The sequence below is a fragment of the Myxocyprinus asiaticus genome, chromosome 29 (assembly GCF_019703515.2).
Source record: "Myxocyprinus asiaticus isolate MX2 ecotype Aquarium Trade chromosome 29, UBuf_Myxa_2, whole genome shotgun sequence".
NCBI classification, from domain to species: Eukaryota; Metazoa; Chordata; class Actinopteri; order Cypriniformes; family Catostomidae; genus Myxocyprinus; species Myxocyprinus asiaticus.
In genome coordinates, this window is record NC_059372.1 from 4,356,081 (window position 1) to 4,372,358 (window position 16,278).

At 41.4% G+C, this 16,278-nt stretch overlaps 3 protein-coding genes, 1 long non-coding RNA gene and 1 pseudogene across 5 annotated transcripts in view; 1 reads left to right on the forward strand and 4 right to left on the reverse strand.

Moving 5' to 3' along the window:
* Positions 1-16,278, reverse strand: part of LOC127420300 (zinc finger protein 431-like) — a 380,032-nt gene that overhangs the window by 284,001 nt on the left and 79,753 nt on the right. The window lies entirely within an intron of this gene.
* Positions 1-16,278, reverse strand: part of LOC127420298 (zinc finger protein 493-like) — a 259,674-nt pseudogene that overhangs the window by 238,469 nt on the left and 4,927 nt on the right.
* The window catches only part of LOC127420297 (zinc finger protein 208-like), a 264,845-nt gene that overhangs the window by 102,880 nt on the left and 145,687 nt on the right, over positions 1-16,278 (reverse strand). The window contains exon 4 of one of the 2 annotated variants that reach the window (XM_051662480.1): positions 14,998-15,267. The exons of the other annotated variant lie outside the window; for it this stretch is intronic. Within the exon in view, the coding sequence (XP_051518440.1) occupies positions 14,998-15,267 (270 nt within the window). The remainder of the gene's footprint in view (positions 1-14,997; positions 15,268-16,278) is intronic. 2 annotated transcript variants of the gene reach the window in all.
* Positions 1-16,278, forward strand: part of LOC127420339 (uncharacterized) — a 140,836-nt gene that overhangs the window by 54,533 nt on the left and 70,025 nt on the right. The gene's annotated exons all lie outside the window — the stretch shown is intronic.
* On the reverse strand, positions 1,277-3,882 carry LOC127420309 (zinc finger protein 271-like). Its single transcript, XM_051662502.1, has one exon. The coding sequence runs from the start codon at positions 3,875-3,877 to the stop codon at positions 2,090-2,092; it is 1,788 nt and encodes a 595-aa protein (XP_051518462.1). The 5' UTR covers positions 3,878-3,882; the 3' UTR covers positions 1,277-2,089.

Consider the following 16,278-nt stretch of genomic DNA (forward strand, 5'->3'; position numbering starts at 1 on the left):
GAGCTGCGAGGGTTCAGGGAAGAGCGGTGAAATCCACTCTAACCGACGCTTGCGGCTGCCCTGGAAAGCATGTCGTCATCTCCGCGTCAGCCTGTGACTGGGCGATCGACCCCGAAGGGTGGAGCCCAGCTGAGGCTTCCGACTGGACAAGCCCGCTCTCCGATGCTGCGCTCTAGAGCTCATCACTTTCGCGGGCTCCGAATAAGAGGTCGAACTCGCCGTGTGACGAGCCGGCGGACTCACCCGGAAGCCCGATCAGGGCAGACGAGCGTGCTGGGGAATGGGAGGTCTGCGGGGGGATACCCGGCGGAGGCGGTCCCATTGGGGTCCCCAAATCGCCCCCAGTGCTAGCCACGCTGGCCTCAAACCCGTGGGTAAAAGGACCGAGGCGGGAGCCTCTGGGGTGGCTCGCTTTCTTACGAAGGCAAGCCGCGACCGCAACGTTGCCATGGACATATTCTCGCAATGAGAACATGACCATCCATGAACGCTGTCTCCGCGTGAGCAGTGCCCAGACACGAAAGACAGTGATCGTGACCGTTAGAAGGCGAGAGATAACGAGCACAACCAGGAATAACACACAATCGGAAAAGCATCTTTAAAAAGACGCGTCTTTAAAAAGACGTTCCGTGTGTGCGCTCTTTTAGAGAAATATATGCTCTTTCAGAAAATATACTCTCTAGTTTTTCTGCCGAAGCGCCCAGGGGCATTCTCTGCAGTGCACCAGTGCAGAGGAGGGAGAAGCCGCTGAAATGCGCCGTCAGATCCAGCAGAGGTGAATGAACAGTAGTATTCAGCTCAGTGAGCGTGACCGTTCGGCTCCGAAGAGAAAATCTGAATGAGTGGTTGCATACCAGCTCCTTTTATACCCGTATGTTCGGGGAGTGGCATGCAAATACTACTCGCCAATTTTCATTGGCCTTTTATCAAAGACCAGAGGTGTCTCGGGCTCCCAAGAGTGACCCCTAGTGTCACTACATCGACACCAACGTCGAGTGAGTGACAGATAGGGAACTGCAAGCAACTTGCGGATGAACACTTTACGTGTGTTGTGTTTCGGGCTGTGTTACACGTTACGTGTTTTCCTGCGTGGATGAATCGCATGATTTGAGATTACCTGGACATCAACTGTAGTTGAAACGTTTATTATTTTTATATACTATTGTACAGCCTCAGATGTTAATGCAAGTAAACCATAATACTACAATAGTACATCTATGCACTGCACACAATAAAACTGAAAACTAACAAAAAATGAGGATTCAATAATGATGGGGACAAAATATACTTTATTAAACATTAAAATATGCAGAAATGTGCAATATAATAGTTTCAAGGTAACACACTATACAAATTAATACATACATTGCTATAAAACTGGTACATTATAAACAACTTGAGATGTTTATACATTTCATGGGAAACTACCATGTAGAAACTTTTAGTGGCTTTTTAACAGACTATTAGCTAAAAGGACAAAGGAAAGTGATAAGTTGAGCATTTATGTGACTGGGGTAAAAAATTAGAAAACGGTGGTGTGCGCACGCACACACTTAGGAAGACTCAAAACAACAGCAATATTATTAAATTATCAGACGTCATGAATGTCAGTAAACATATTACAGGAATTTTCCCTGGAAAATGTAGATACATCGGAAGCAGTAAACACATGAGTAATGTTCAATTCATAAAAGCATGAAAAGCATTATAAACTTCAAAAACCCTACCAGAAAATATATCCAAGTATTTTAGCAAGTAAAAAACTTGGCCAAACAGTTAACAGATAAACATCCAACCAGACTGCTGCCATGCTGTCCTGAACTGTGACTGAACAGCAGGGCCGTTTCTAGGCGTAGGCGAACTAGGCAGTCACCTAGGGCACCACCTGTGGGGGGGCGCCAAAGAGGAGGCCGTCGCAATGCACCCCAAGTCTAAGTCAGTGTATGGAGGTGAACGAGAACGATTAGTTCACTTAAAGGATTGGTTTAAAAAGACTGAATCGTTCACAAAGGAAACCACTAATTTTCTTAGAGGATGCTACTCAGTTTGGAAAAATTCCATCTTTGGGTTCATCTTTCCAACTATTTACTTAATCTTGCTGGACCTGAAGATGATTTTTGTTCAATGTGTCTACTTGGGCAATTCTTTTTGCATGTCTATCTAGATAACTTGCAGCCCTGAAACTTTTCCCGCATGAAGAGCAGTTGTATGATTTCTCTCCAGTATGGATTCTCTCGTGTGTTTTCAGGTCTTGTGACCGAGTGGAACTCTTTTCACAGTGTGAGCACATGAACGGTTCCTCTCTAGTATGGATTCTCTGGTGTTTTTTCAGGCAATGTAACCAAGTGAAACTCTTTTCACAGTGTGAGCACTTGTATGGTTTTTCTCCAGTATGGATTCTCTCATGTTTTTTTAAGTTTTGTGACTGAGTGAAACTCTTTTCACAGTGTGAGCACTTGTAAGGTTTTTCTCCAGTATGAATTCTCTTGTGTGTTTTCAGGTTATGTGAGTGAGTGAAACTCTTTTCACAGTGTGAGCACTTGTAAGGTTTTTCACCACTATGAATTCTCTCATGTGTTTTCAGGTCTTTTGACTGAGTGAAACTCTTTTCACAGTGTGAGCACCTGTAAGGTTTTTCTCCAGTATGAATTCTCTCATGTGTTTTCAGACAATGTAACCAAGTGAAACGCTTTTCACAGTGTGAGCACTTGTATGGTTTTTCTCCAGTATGAATTCTCTCATGTGTTTTCAGGTCTTGTGACTGAGTGAAACTCTTTCCACAGTGCGAGCACTTGTAAGGTTTTTCTCCAGTATGGATTCTCACGTGTTTTTTCAGGCAATGTAACCAGGTGAAACTCTTTTCACAGTGTGAGCACTTGTAAGGTTTTTCTCCAGTATGGATTGTCTTGTGTGTTTTCAAGCTTTGTGACAGGGTGAAACTCTTTTCACAGTGTGAGCACTTGTAAGGTTTTTCTCCAGTATGGATTCTCTCGTGTGTTTTCAAGTGATGTGACTGAGTGAAACTCTTTTCACAGTGTGAGCACTTGTAAGGTTTTTCTCCAGTATGGATTCTCTTGTGTTTTTTCAGGTTTTGTGACAGATTGAAACTCTTTCCACAGTGTGAGCATTTGTAAGGTCTTTCTCCAGTATGGATTCTCTTGTGTGTTTTCAGGTCTTCTGACTGAGCGAAACTCTGGTCACAGTGTGAGCACTTGTATGGTTTCTCTCCAGTATGGATTCTCTCATGCTTTTTCAGGTTTTGTGACAGACTGAAACTCTTTCCACAGTGTGCGCACTTGTATGTTTTTTCTCCAGCATGAATTCTTTGGTGCTGTTTCAAGAGGCTGGCTGTAATAAACCTCTTCCCACATTCAAAGCACATATGAACCCCTACACCGCTATGTATTTTCTGGTGCATTTTCAAATAGGACAGGTGTGCAAAACAGTTTCCACAAAAAGAACACTTGTAAGGCTTCTCATCTGTTTTTAGAGGCTTTCTTAGGCTTGAATTCAAAACAAATGTTTTACCACACTTGTCACATTCAAATGGTCTCTCTCCAGAGTGAAAGCGGAGATGACCTTTGAGACAAACTGTATATGCAAAACTTTTCCCACACTGATGGCACGTGTAAGGTTTCTCTCCAATATGAACTTTCATGTGTTTATTAAGCCGGCTTTTATTTGAGAAAATCTTTCCACACTGTGAGCAGGTGAAAGTATTTTTGGATGCTTTTCTTTTATGCTTTTCTGGTGATAGATTCTTCTTAGTCTTTGAGTAACTCAAAGATTTTCCTCCAGTTGTGAAATCATGATGTTCCTGACACTGAAGTTTCTCATCCACTTCATTCAGTTCTTGACATTTCTCTTTCACTTCCATCAGCTCTACAATAAACACAGTAAATGGACAAAAATCAATTAAAGAGGGAGAATGTAAAAAGAAATCAAACTGAACCTTAATACAAATGTCAAAACACAACAAATGTCCAGTATTAATTTGTGATGTTTGCTGTGCAAGTGGCATTTAATTATACCATTTATTCTGCCTGAAATGCATTTAATGATTATAGTCATCAGGGCTTAAAATTAACACCTGCCCACTGTAGAAATCAGCAGTAACGGGTATTTCTTTCACTCTTACTAGCCACTTTGGCAGGTGACGTTTTCAAGGTTTTCCTGCATTGAAAATTCCGTGAAAGTTGTGCCACTGCCAAAGCAAATATTTTGTATTCATCTCACCTTCAGTGCTATATGCTGCTCATATCAGATATGCACATCTGTGAGGGCCGAATGAAGCGTGGTTTTTTGTCAGGAATGCAAACTACTTACCTTTTAGCTAAAGTTACTTTTTATTTTTTTAAAGCTAAAGCTAAAATGGGTACTTTTAAACACTTTAAAATACTTTAAATACAACAAATTAATCAACTTAAAATACCCCTGGGAACCTGCTTTGACTTGCTCAACTATTTCACCCTGCAAACAAAACTTGTGACCTATCTTAATTCTACAGAGTGCGTTCAATATAAAGCACTTCGAAGGAAGTCAGGTATCTCAAACGGCTAGACAGCTCTGACATTTTAAACAGCACTGATGAGGTAAATAGGAGACAAACATCAATTGCAAAGCTTTTTAAAATACACATAATAATCCTTACTAAACTTCAGTAACACTAACTGGTAACTAGAATAGTTAATATTAAATCTGTTATACTGTGATTATACTGTATAAGACACAGAGCATGTGAGCGGAGCGTTGAGCGGCTCAACCCAGAATGCGCTTCATGATATGCTGGTTTGGGAAAGTAAGCAATAGGCCTGAGGTTATGAAGCTCAAACATTGTTTTAGTGAAGTTGCAAACCTTATAAACTAAATAAATGCAAAGTATAAATCAAAGTTAAGAACGAGGAAATCGAAAGGGACTGTGGAGAGACCGTGAGAATTAGCAAATATTCCTAATGGAATCGTACGTGTTACATTGCCAAAGAGCACGAGGATGTGCTACGCAAACATGGTAGTGCAGCAAAAGGTGAGCTAGTAGGCTACACTACAATTCGATAATAAACGAATAGATAAGTAATGTATCTTGTTTTGCAATCATGTCAGTGCAGCTGCCAGCTAGATGCAGGCCCAGTTCTGCAGGGTTGTGAACGTTAGAGCACCCTCAATTGAATATGTAAGCTTAATAATAATGTATACTGGCAAAGCATTTTTCCTTGAATCCCGGCGAACACACAAAAAATCCCTGCATCAAAACCAATAAACATGTATGATCTTGCAGATCAGTGTGTCCTAATTTGCAGGCAGAGCATTCTGCTTTCATGCCTCCATTGATCCAAATTGATCATTTGATTAGTAAAGATTTCCACTCTCGCATAGAGAATTTCATAGCGGAATAATCTCACTTAATCGACCACCTGTTGCTTTTGATTTCTGCTTCAGGATAAAGTGGCGCATAACTGCTGATCAGTTTCCCAAAGCCAAATCCACACCTTAACGATAAGTGATACGTAAAAAAAATTATTCTAGATTAGTGGTTGCAGACAACATCTTCGACATCGCTTGCTGCATTCATGCACAGAGAAGAAAGCTATAAATGATTGTACATTAGAAAAAAAAAACTTTTTTTTAAATGAAGGCAGTGTAATTTGTGAATTAAATAATTATTATTTGTTTTAGAATCATTAAACATGATTTCATCTAATATATACACTACCGGTCATAAGTTTTGAAACACTCATTCTTTATTATATATTTTTTTTCACATATTAGAATAATAGTAAATTCATAAAAACTATGGAATAACAAATGGAACTATGGGAATTATGTTGTGACTAAACAAAATACAAAATAAATCAAAACTGTGTTATATTTTAGCATCTTCAAAGTAGTCATCCTTTGCCTAGAATTTGCAGACATGTACTCTTGACATTTTCTCAACCAACTTCTTGAGGTATCACCCTGGGATGATTTTTAAACAGTATTGAAGGTGTTCCCATCTATGTTGGGCACTTATTGGCTGCTTTTCTTTATTATTTGGTCCAAGTCATCAATTTCAAACCTTTTTTTTTAATTTAATTTTAGTTTTATAATGAAATAAATTAATATGGTGGCACAATTATATTATTGTCTACAAAACTAATTTCAAACATTTAAGCATTGGACTCAAGATGGCGCCGAGTATAACTGCTGCATTGCGAGCTCTGAAACAACATTGTAGTTTTTTGTTTATTTTGTTTACAATTCTTAAGTTTTTTGTCTTGGATGTTGTCTGCCTTATTGTCTATGACAGACAAACACTTTTGGACATTAGTTCTGCAATTACACCGTAAACCGGACTTCAAATTCCTCAATGCCGACCCTGAATTTACAAACACAACAGCGGAGCCCTTTGTCTGGGCTGCCCGGCCGTGGAAACGCAGAAGGAAAAGGGGAAACAGAGCCAGTGTTCTCATCAGAGTAAGACGACGCGCAAATCGACCCCCGCTACCCAGTATTCTACTGGCAAATGTTCAGTCTCTGGACAACAAGCTCTGTGAGCTGAGAGCGCGGATCTCTTTCCAACGAGAGATGAGGGACTGCTGCATTATCTGCCTTACAGAAACTTGCATGTCTGCGGAGATTTGAGACTCAGCCATCAAACCCGCTGGGTTCTCCATGCACCGAGCGGACAGAGTGAAAGACCTCTCAGGTAAAAGCAGAGGTGGTGGTGTATGTTTTATGATCAACAAATCCTGGTGTGATCAGAGGAATGTACATTCTATCAATTCTTTCTGCTCTCCTGATCTGGAATTTCTCATGCCTCTGTGTCGACCATCCTGGCTACCGAGGGAATTCATAGCGGTCAATATCACAGCTGTGTACATCCCGCCACAAGCCGACACAGACCGGGCACTCAAGGAACTGTATGGGAGTATAAGCAAGCAGGAAACCGCGCACCCTGAGGCCGTGTTCATTGTGACCGGGGACTTTAACAAAGCCAATTTTAAATCAGTTACACCAAAATACCACCACCACATCAGTTTTAACACACGAGGGGACTGGGTTTTGGACCACTGCTACTCTCCCTTCTGGGATGGCTACAAATCCCTCCCCCGCCCACCATTTGGTAAACTGGACCACTCTTTCATTCTGCTTCTGCCCGCTTACAGGCAGAAACTGAAACAGGAAGCACCCACCCTCAGAACAATCCAGTGTTGGTCGGACCAATCAGACTCTATGCTACAAGACTGTTTTGATCACGCGGACTGGGAGATGTTCCGGTCCGCCTCTGATGATGACATCGAGGTTTACACTGATAGCGTAACGTGTTTCATCAGAAAGTGCATAGAGGATGTTGTTCCGTCCAAAATAGTACGGATCTACCTGAACCAGAAACCTTGGATTAATAGCGATGTTCGCACGGCACTTAATGCGCGGACCTCCGCTTTTAATTCCGGGAATGCGGAGGACCACGAACAAGCCAGTTATGCCCTCCGTAAAACTATCAGAGCAGCAAAATGCCAGTACAGGAACAAGATTGAAGGACAGTTTAACACCACCAACTCTAGAAGCATGTGGCGGGGATTTAATATCATCACAGACTTTAAAGGGAATAAAAACTCCGCCATGAACAGTGCTGCCTCTCTCCCGGATGAGCTAAATACTTTTTATGCACGGTTCGAGGGAAATAACAGAGCCCTCGCAGAGAGAGCTCTCGCAGCCAAAACTACAGAGGTTAGTTCACTCTCCGTCTCTGTAGCGGATGTAACCCGATCCTTCCGACGGGTGAATATCCGTAAAGCCGCAGGTCCAGACGGCATTCTGGGCCGCATCACAGAACGTGCGCAAACCAACTGGCTGGTATTTTTATGGACATTTTCAACCTTTCCCTCTCCTTGTCTGTAGTCCCCACATGCTTTAAAACGTCCACCATTGTGCCTGTACAATGCAATCCAAAATCACTTGCTTAAATGACTGGCGTCCTGTTGCTCTGACCCCCATCATAAGCAAATGCTTTGAGAGACTAATTAGAGATTACATCTGCTTTGTGCTGCCTCCATCACTGGACCCATTGCAGTTTGCTTACCGCAACAACCGCTCCACTGATGATGCCATTGCATCTACAATACACAATGCTCTCTCCCACCTGGAAAAACGGAACACTTATGTGAGAATGCTGTTTCTAGACTACAGCTCAGCATTCAACACCATAGTGCCCTCCAAGCTTGATGAGAAACTCCGGGCTCTGGGCTTAAACAGCTCGATGTGCAGCTGGATCCTGGACTTCCTGTCAAGCAGACGCCAGGTGGTTAGAATGGGCAGTAACATCTCCTCATCACTGACCCTCAACACTGGAGCCCCGCAGGGCTGTGTTCTTATCCCACTCCTGTATTCCCTGTACACACATGACTGTGTGGCAACACATAGCTCCAATGCCATCATTAAGTTTGCTGATGATACGACGGTGTTAGGTCTGATCACTGACAATGATGAAACAGCCTACAGAGAGGATGTGCACACTCTGACACGCTGGTGTCAGGAGCACAACCTCTTCCTCAACGTCAGTAAGACAAAGGAGCTTCTGGTGGACTTTAGGAGAAGAGAAAGAGAACACAGCCCCATCACCATCAATGGAGCACCAGTGGAGAGAGTCAGCAGCTTTAAGTTCCTGGGTGCCCACATCACTGAGGAATTGAGGCCGTTGTGAAGAAGGCTCATCAGCACCTCTTCTTCCTGAGATGGCTGAGGAAGTTTGGAATGAACCGCCACATCCTCACACGGTTCTACACCAGCACTGTAGAGAGCATCCTGACTGGCTGCATCTCCGCCTGGTACGGCAATAGCACCGCCCATAACCGCAAAGCCCTGCAAAGGGTGGTGCAAACTGCCAGACACATCATCGGAGGTGAGCTTCCCTCCCTCCAGGACATATATACCAGACGGTGTGTGAAAAAAGCTCAGAGGATCATCAGAGACTCCAGCCACCCGAGCCATGGGTTGCTCTCACTGCTACCATCAGGCAGGCGGTATCACAGCATCAGGACCCGCACCAGCCGACTCCATGACAGCTTCTTCCCCCAAGCAATCAGACTTTTGAACTCTTGATCTCTCACGATCAATATATATCAGCACTGCACTTTATTAATCTTATTGTCTCACACTGGACTGTCATAAATTATATTCTCTCTTAACAACACACTGGCAACTGACTATCAAGCGACAGCCTGATATATATATATACTATTACTTTATACTTTTATATATACTATTTTTTTTTTTATTGCATAATGTGTATTCTATATTGTGTGTATTGTATAATGTACATTGTATGTTATTATTTGTATATTGAATAAGTGTAATTACGTGTATATTAGATTTTAAATTGTGTTGTGTAAATTTGATGTTTATTGTAGATTGGTATATGTCTCATCACTGTCATGACTGCTATGTTGCTCGGAACTGCACCCAAGAATTTCACGCACTATTGCACTTGTGTATATGGTTGTGTGACAATAAAAGTGATTTGATTTTGATTTGATACGCCTTCAGATCAAAAGATTTTTAAGATCATGAGAAACATTTCAGTCAAATGTTTCAAAACTTTTGACCGGTAGTGTATATCGGACAAAATCTCACTTTATGCAGGACAAATATTTTTTATTTGTTAAATCCATGGTTAAACCTTGCTGTACATATAAAGAGTGCATGCACAAGACATGATCGTTTGATGCATATAAAGTCCAGGTTCACTTTATAATGCTTTAAAAATATCAAGGAAAAACAAAGGGGGCACATGGTATCTACTAATATAATAATAATTATATAAATAACCACAATCCTTTAGATTGCATATGATTTGTACATATAAAATTATAGGGAATATTAATAAAGCAACAACACTGAAAAAGAGAAAAACATTCACTGCTCTTTTCTGGATAACTTAATAAACCCTTTAAAACTGAACACAAAATTAGGATGAAAAATTGCTCATTTTAATTACAGACCCAAAGTCTGATAGCATTAAATTAGAAACATATTATTGTATCAAATCGACAGTATAATTATTCCGTGGAGACAACTGAAAAACAATTATGAATTTAAATTTTACTTGCAATATTTTTCCTGGTATCAGTCCATGTTTTCATTATTGCCATAGATGACTCAAACAAACTTTAAAGTTAAAAAGATTGTGGTTTTCTGGGTCAGTTGTATCAGGGTCCAGTTTAAACTGAAAAGCGCAAACTTGTTTAAAAGTAAATAAAGGTAATTTAGAACCGAAATTTGTTTTAAGGCATTATTTGAAGATGTTCAATGACATATGTGCTAACAGAGAAATATTTGACTCATTACAAATGATAATGAAGGTCTGGTAGACCCGATTATCTAACAGCAGTTGTAAACCATTACAAAATAAACAGCGAGATTTTATATACAAAAAAACAACAATACAAATCACATAATTTCAGATGTGTACATTACTAATCATTTGATAATTTAATAAATGTCGGCCTATAGTCTATATTTCACCCAGAGGGGCACCTCAGACCTTGTGGGCAAAGGGGCAGTTGCTTGGGCTACTGTAGCTACTCCCTGTGTACGTGTTTGGAACCAAGTATACTACAGAGACATTTAATGTCAGAGCGGGATTTGAGCGAACGCTTTTTTATCGGTGAGCGCGAGCGGTACTTGAGCGGAGTGTCCGCTTGGGCCATGAGCGTCTGAGCAGAGTGCACACGCATGGAGCAGGTTATTGAGCGGAGTGTCACACCGCTCTGCTCACATGCTCTGATAAGACATAATTTTTTTATAACAACTGATAAAGTTGAAGTTATATGTGCTTAGGCTTTTAGTTTAGTTTTATTTATACTGTAAGAAATACTAAAGTTTATTAATTAAATTTTTTTAAGAGACTGTCAACGGTCTCAGAGAGTCCACTGGATTGTTCCAGTTTGTGTTTACATGTTTCCTCTGTTGATTCAGGTGTCGCTGGTTCGCATAATCAGCGTTATCATTGGAAACCTGATTGTTTCCATGAGAATGCTGATCACTCCAACTTCCTGCGAGAGAGCGGCACCTGATCGCTATTAGTTCCCTGCCTATATCTACCTCACTATTTTGTGTTCGTTGCTCAATTGTTGTTTTAGTGTTGTTACTTACCACCCTCCGGAGCGGAGGGTTTTTTACTAGAATTAGTTTACTAGATGCCGCCACGGCTTCCAGATGGCGGATTCCAGTGGTAAAACTGGCTGAGCCAATCACAGCTTATTCCATCAGCGGCACGCCACTGGCACTATTTTTCACCCGTTTTGATAGTTTTCTCATACCGTCCGGGTTCTAAAAACACCAAGCCCAATGCCCTGTCCTGATGTTTTGAAGTCGGGACCTCTGCCGCCCCTCTGGATACCATCCTTCCCGCCTCTCAGGCGGTGGGCATGGTGTCCTGGGATGTGGAGGCTAAAGTCTGTTCCAAGCTGCGTAACACCACCTCGCCCGCTGAGTGCCCAACGGGTCTGCTAGTCGCTCCTCTGTCGGTCCAGACATGCGTTCTCCGGTGGGGCCACTCGTCCAATGTCGCCTGTCATCCATGGGCTGCTTTTACTCAGGCACTCATTAGACAGCAATTCTGGTGGCCGTCTTTAGATCTAACAACACATCCTGTCAGCCTCCAGCCGGGCTCCTCCAACCTCTGTCAGTCCCTTCAAGACCCTGGTCCCACATTGCCATGGACTCTGTCACCAGTCTCCCCCATCCCATGACAACACAGTTTTCATGACCATGGTGAACCGTTTCTCAAAGGCGGCTCATTTCATCCCCTCCCCAAATTACCTTCAGCGAGGGAGACAGCGGTTGAAGTCACTAATCACATCTTCCGCATTCATGGTCTCCCAGTCTATGTGGTTTCTGACAGGGGACCCAAGTTTGTTGGGGAGAAGGGGGGTACTGTCACGGTCTTGGTGAGTCCGCTGGTTTGGTCCAGTTTGTGTTTACATGTTTCTTCTGTTGATTCAGGTGTCTCTGGTTTGCATAATCAGTATTGCCACGGGAACCCTGATTGTTTCTATGGGAACTTCCTGCGAGCGAGCGGCACCCGATCACTATTAGTTCCCTGCCTATATCTACCTTACTCTGTTTTGTGTTTGTTGCTTGATTGTTTGAGTGTTGTTACTTGCCACTCGCTTCCTCTGGCCTAGTCAGTCCTGTATCACATTCTCTGTATTGGTTGCCAGTCGGCACTGTTTGTGCCTGGATTGTGGTTACCTTCCAGCCTGTTGCTTTGCTTTCCTCGATGCTTCCCTTGAGTTTCCTTCAGCGATTACCTAGCTGCACTGGATCTGCTCCACACACTACCGCGACACACACAGACCTACGAACACACTACTCTCCAGAAGATTCCTCACGGATCTGCGCTCTACACTTCCACTATGCACACAAGCCTATGAACACACTCTCCATCTCCACACTGCATTCGGCACCGGGTACCCATGATGCTTCACCAGCTCTTGCTGTGTTTAATTAATAAACTGTTCCCTGCCACCTCACTTGGATCTTTTGTCTCATCTTTTCTGACACTATCTATATCAATCTAAACACAGTGATTAGGAGCCATCCATGGTCTCACCTGTGGGTATGGCTTTGTTATCAGTGGAGTCTCAAGCTCATTATTTCTGGTTGGGAACAAAAAATAACAACCCGATGAAACTATTCCATGTTCAATGATGTATGTTTTAAAGTTTGATCCACAATGAACACGTAATTTGCATGCAGCCACTCCACTGCCCCCAAACCACCATACAACACTTCACTAAAGGTGGTTAACAGCTCTAGTGGTCTAGTTAAACCAAGGAGTTCTAAACCGTCAAACTTTTATGCAGGAGGAAAACTGCATGAACTTTCAGAGTTTAACAGTAAATGTGTTCCTCGTTTTAACATCTTTTCCTCCTCTGTACACAAATACTTGCTGCCATGGGGTTACTTATGATTTGTATGTTAACTTGTAGTGGCCAAACATGTTTGGATTTACATAAAAGTGAAATCAAAGTTAATCTGAAATGATGTAGTTCAATATAACGTGCTCAGTTAACGTTTGCAAACAGAACAAAACTCAGAGCACATCTGCTACTTTCTAGCGCTTGACGCATGCATAGAACGCTAGATGGTAGTAGGAAGTGTTATCGAGCTTGAAATCATTATTGCCAAGGAGACGGCTGATGTCAAAATAACTTTTGAGACTTATTCCAAGACGTTGATTCACAAATAGAAGTGCTCAGGCTGCGTTTCCCAAAAGCATCATAAGTCTAAGTAGATCATGGAAACCATTAACTCACATTAACCATCCTATAGTATTAAAAAATGGCACCTTCCTTTGGTATTCGCATTCATTTTTAAGCGGAAGGTTTAGATGTGTAACCCGTTTTTTTATGATGATAATGATGAAAAACAAATATTCCCTGAAGTATGAACAATAAAATTATGAATTTCTTTTGGGATTTTATGCTATTTTGATCTTATTTACATGTAAATGTATACATTTTACCATTAATTTGCATATACAAATAAGCTAATTAAAAAAAAAAAACATTTTAAATTGAGAGCTTGCACTTCTATAAGTTAAAACATGAAGAAAATGCATAATAATGTCAAGAAAATGAACAGCAAGAAACAGAAATGAACAGCAAAATTATAACAATTCAATAGCTGAGTATAAAACAGAAGAATCAGAGTAAACATTTTGCAATTTCAAACTTTCTATACTAAAAATTTATTTTGCAAATCACGCACGTGTGTGTCAGATTGCTGTCATCAACTGGAAAACAACAGATGACTTGTAGTTCCACTTGTAGGTCAGTTTTGACCGTGAATACCAAAGGTGTTGCTTTTTTTCCGACCACTTAAGACCAATATTTTCTTCAGATGGCAAATGGAGGAAAATTCTCCAAGTCTTGTACTGCTCAGATAAAGGAAACCATTTGTATTAAATTTGATGTTTAGGTAGGTGCCACATGTCAAATTGACGTCCACATGAATGGCTGGATGCAGGGTTTCCCAGCAAAACATTGCCCAGAGCATCACACTCGCTCCACTGGCTTGTCATCTTTCCACAGTGCATCCTGTTGCCATCACTTCCCCAGGTAAACGGCACACACGTACAAGGCCGTCTTCGTGATGTAAAAGAAAACAGGACTTATCAGACTGGGCAACCTTCTTCCACTGCTCCAAGGTCCAGTTCTGATGCTCGCATGCCCACTGTAGGCACTTTCAACAGTTGACAGGAGTCATCGTGGGCACTCTGACTGGTCTGCGGCAACGCAGCAGGGTGCGATACACTGTGTGTTGTGACACGTTCCTCCCATACCATCATTAACATTTTCTGTGACTTGTGCCACAGTAGACCTTCTGTCGGTTCAAACCAGACAAGATAGCCTTCCTTGCCCTTGCGCATCGATGAGCCTTGGGCCCAAAACCTTGTTGCCAGTTTGTGGTTTGTGCCTCCTCAGACCACTGTTGGTAGGTACTCACCACTGCTGACGGAGAGCACCCCACACGCCTTGCCATTTAAGAGATGCTCTGACCCAGTCATCAGGCAATAACAATTTGGCCCTTGTCAAAGTTAGGCCTTTATTCCTGCCTATTTCTCCTGCATTCAACACGATGACAACAAGAACTAACTGTTCACTTACCATCTAATCTACCCAGACCTTGACATCCAACCCACACAGGACAACAGAATAGAATAATAAAGTGTGCTTTATTTATTATTTGCAGCATTCTTTTTCTTAAGTTGGAATGCAAGCACACATCAGCACTTTTTTTTCCCCGATGCTACACTGTAGATCTAAAAACGTGCAGCACCACTGGTAAAAAGCAGTGCAAAAAACACTGGAGTACATGCAACTTTTTAAAAGACAACTGAGCACTTAAACAAAAATAAAAACAGCAGGGAACTGTTTTGAGTGATAAAACGACTTGTAAAATTAGAGTCAATTGAAATGAAAATGTAAATCATTAAAGTAAAAAACATACCTGAGGAAATATAATAATCTTCATCTCTCTGTTGTTCCTCTGCTGTGTTTTCTTCTTTTATCTCCTCCTGCTTCACTTCAATCTTCACTGGTATCTGCAGCATCTGCTGTTCTCCAGCATTACTGACAGAAGCCAGAGACTCTGTGGAGGTTTGATCATCATCATCTTCATTACTCTGTTGTTCCTCTACTTTGATTTCTCCTCTTATCTTCATCAAGTTCCTGCAGTCCAGCAGCTTCACTGAACACATCTTCACTGGTGTCAGGGTTTCTGTAGGTTTGAAGGAATGAAATGTAAGACTTGTTAAGGCCAAATAAAAGAAAAATGTAAGTAATTAAATAAAAAAAATAAAAACACATTATATAATTCATTAGCTGGTAAATACAAAACCACTGAGACTACTTTGAAGTCTCTGGACATGCTTTTTATATTTTACTGTGCATTTATGTGTTTTCTTTTTTTAAATAAGTTAATACAACATTAAAACTCTAAATGAATTAAGAATGCACATAGCCTAAAGTATGTAGCCTATATTGTGACCCTTCTCTTTAGTCACTTGCTTTCCATTAAGACGTGACGCAATAGTCCAATGATTTGGCAATGTCACCGCTTATGTCAAACACGGAAGTGGTGGCAAAAACCATGCGTAAAAAATAAAATTTTGTTGGATTACATTGTTGAAAAATGATTCCGAGGGCTCTAGTTGACTGCTGTGGCTTCAAGATCATCAACAGAGCTGACTGGACTGAGGAGATCATTTCAACTCACAACTTTGCAGCAAACATTTACAGCGAGCATGATTACATGTTTGTAATTATCTCATTTTATTATAGCAATTGTATCGCTAAGAATATGTTTGCATTTATGATGGTTTTGTGTCATACTTTCGTTTAATTATCTAATCTGTCAAATCTAACACAACAGTCAGCGGGCTTTCTGCCACCACTTACTGCGCATGCGCCGCCATGTTTGATTTTTAATGGGAATGGAAATGAAGCTTTGAGGGATAGACTTACCATCTCTTCAATGGCATACACGGTGTAAATCTGTAAAAAGCTCCAATATCCCATCTGATTTTCCACAACTCATGTTGTCTGGAGCTTTTTTGTCTACTGAGTGTCCTTGAAAATATATTTTTCCAATGTTTTGTCTGCGGAACGATCCAAAAACACTTTAAACTGCAGTACAGCATATTGAAGAGACTGTACGTCTACCCCTCACAGCCTCGCTGTTATTCTCGTCAAAAATGTAATATGGTGCTGCTGTGAATAAGGTCTAGCA

What these genes read in the sequence shown, in the direction of transcription:
- LOC127420309 (XM_051662502.1), bottom strand. Translation starts at nt 3,877, where the DNA reads ATGGAAGTGAAAGAGAAATGTCAAGAACTGAATGAAGTGGATGAGAAA.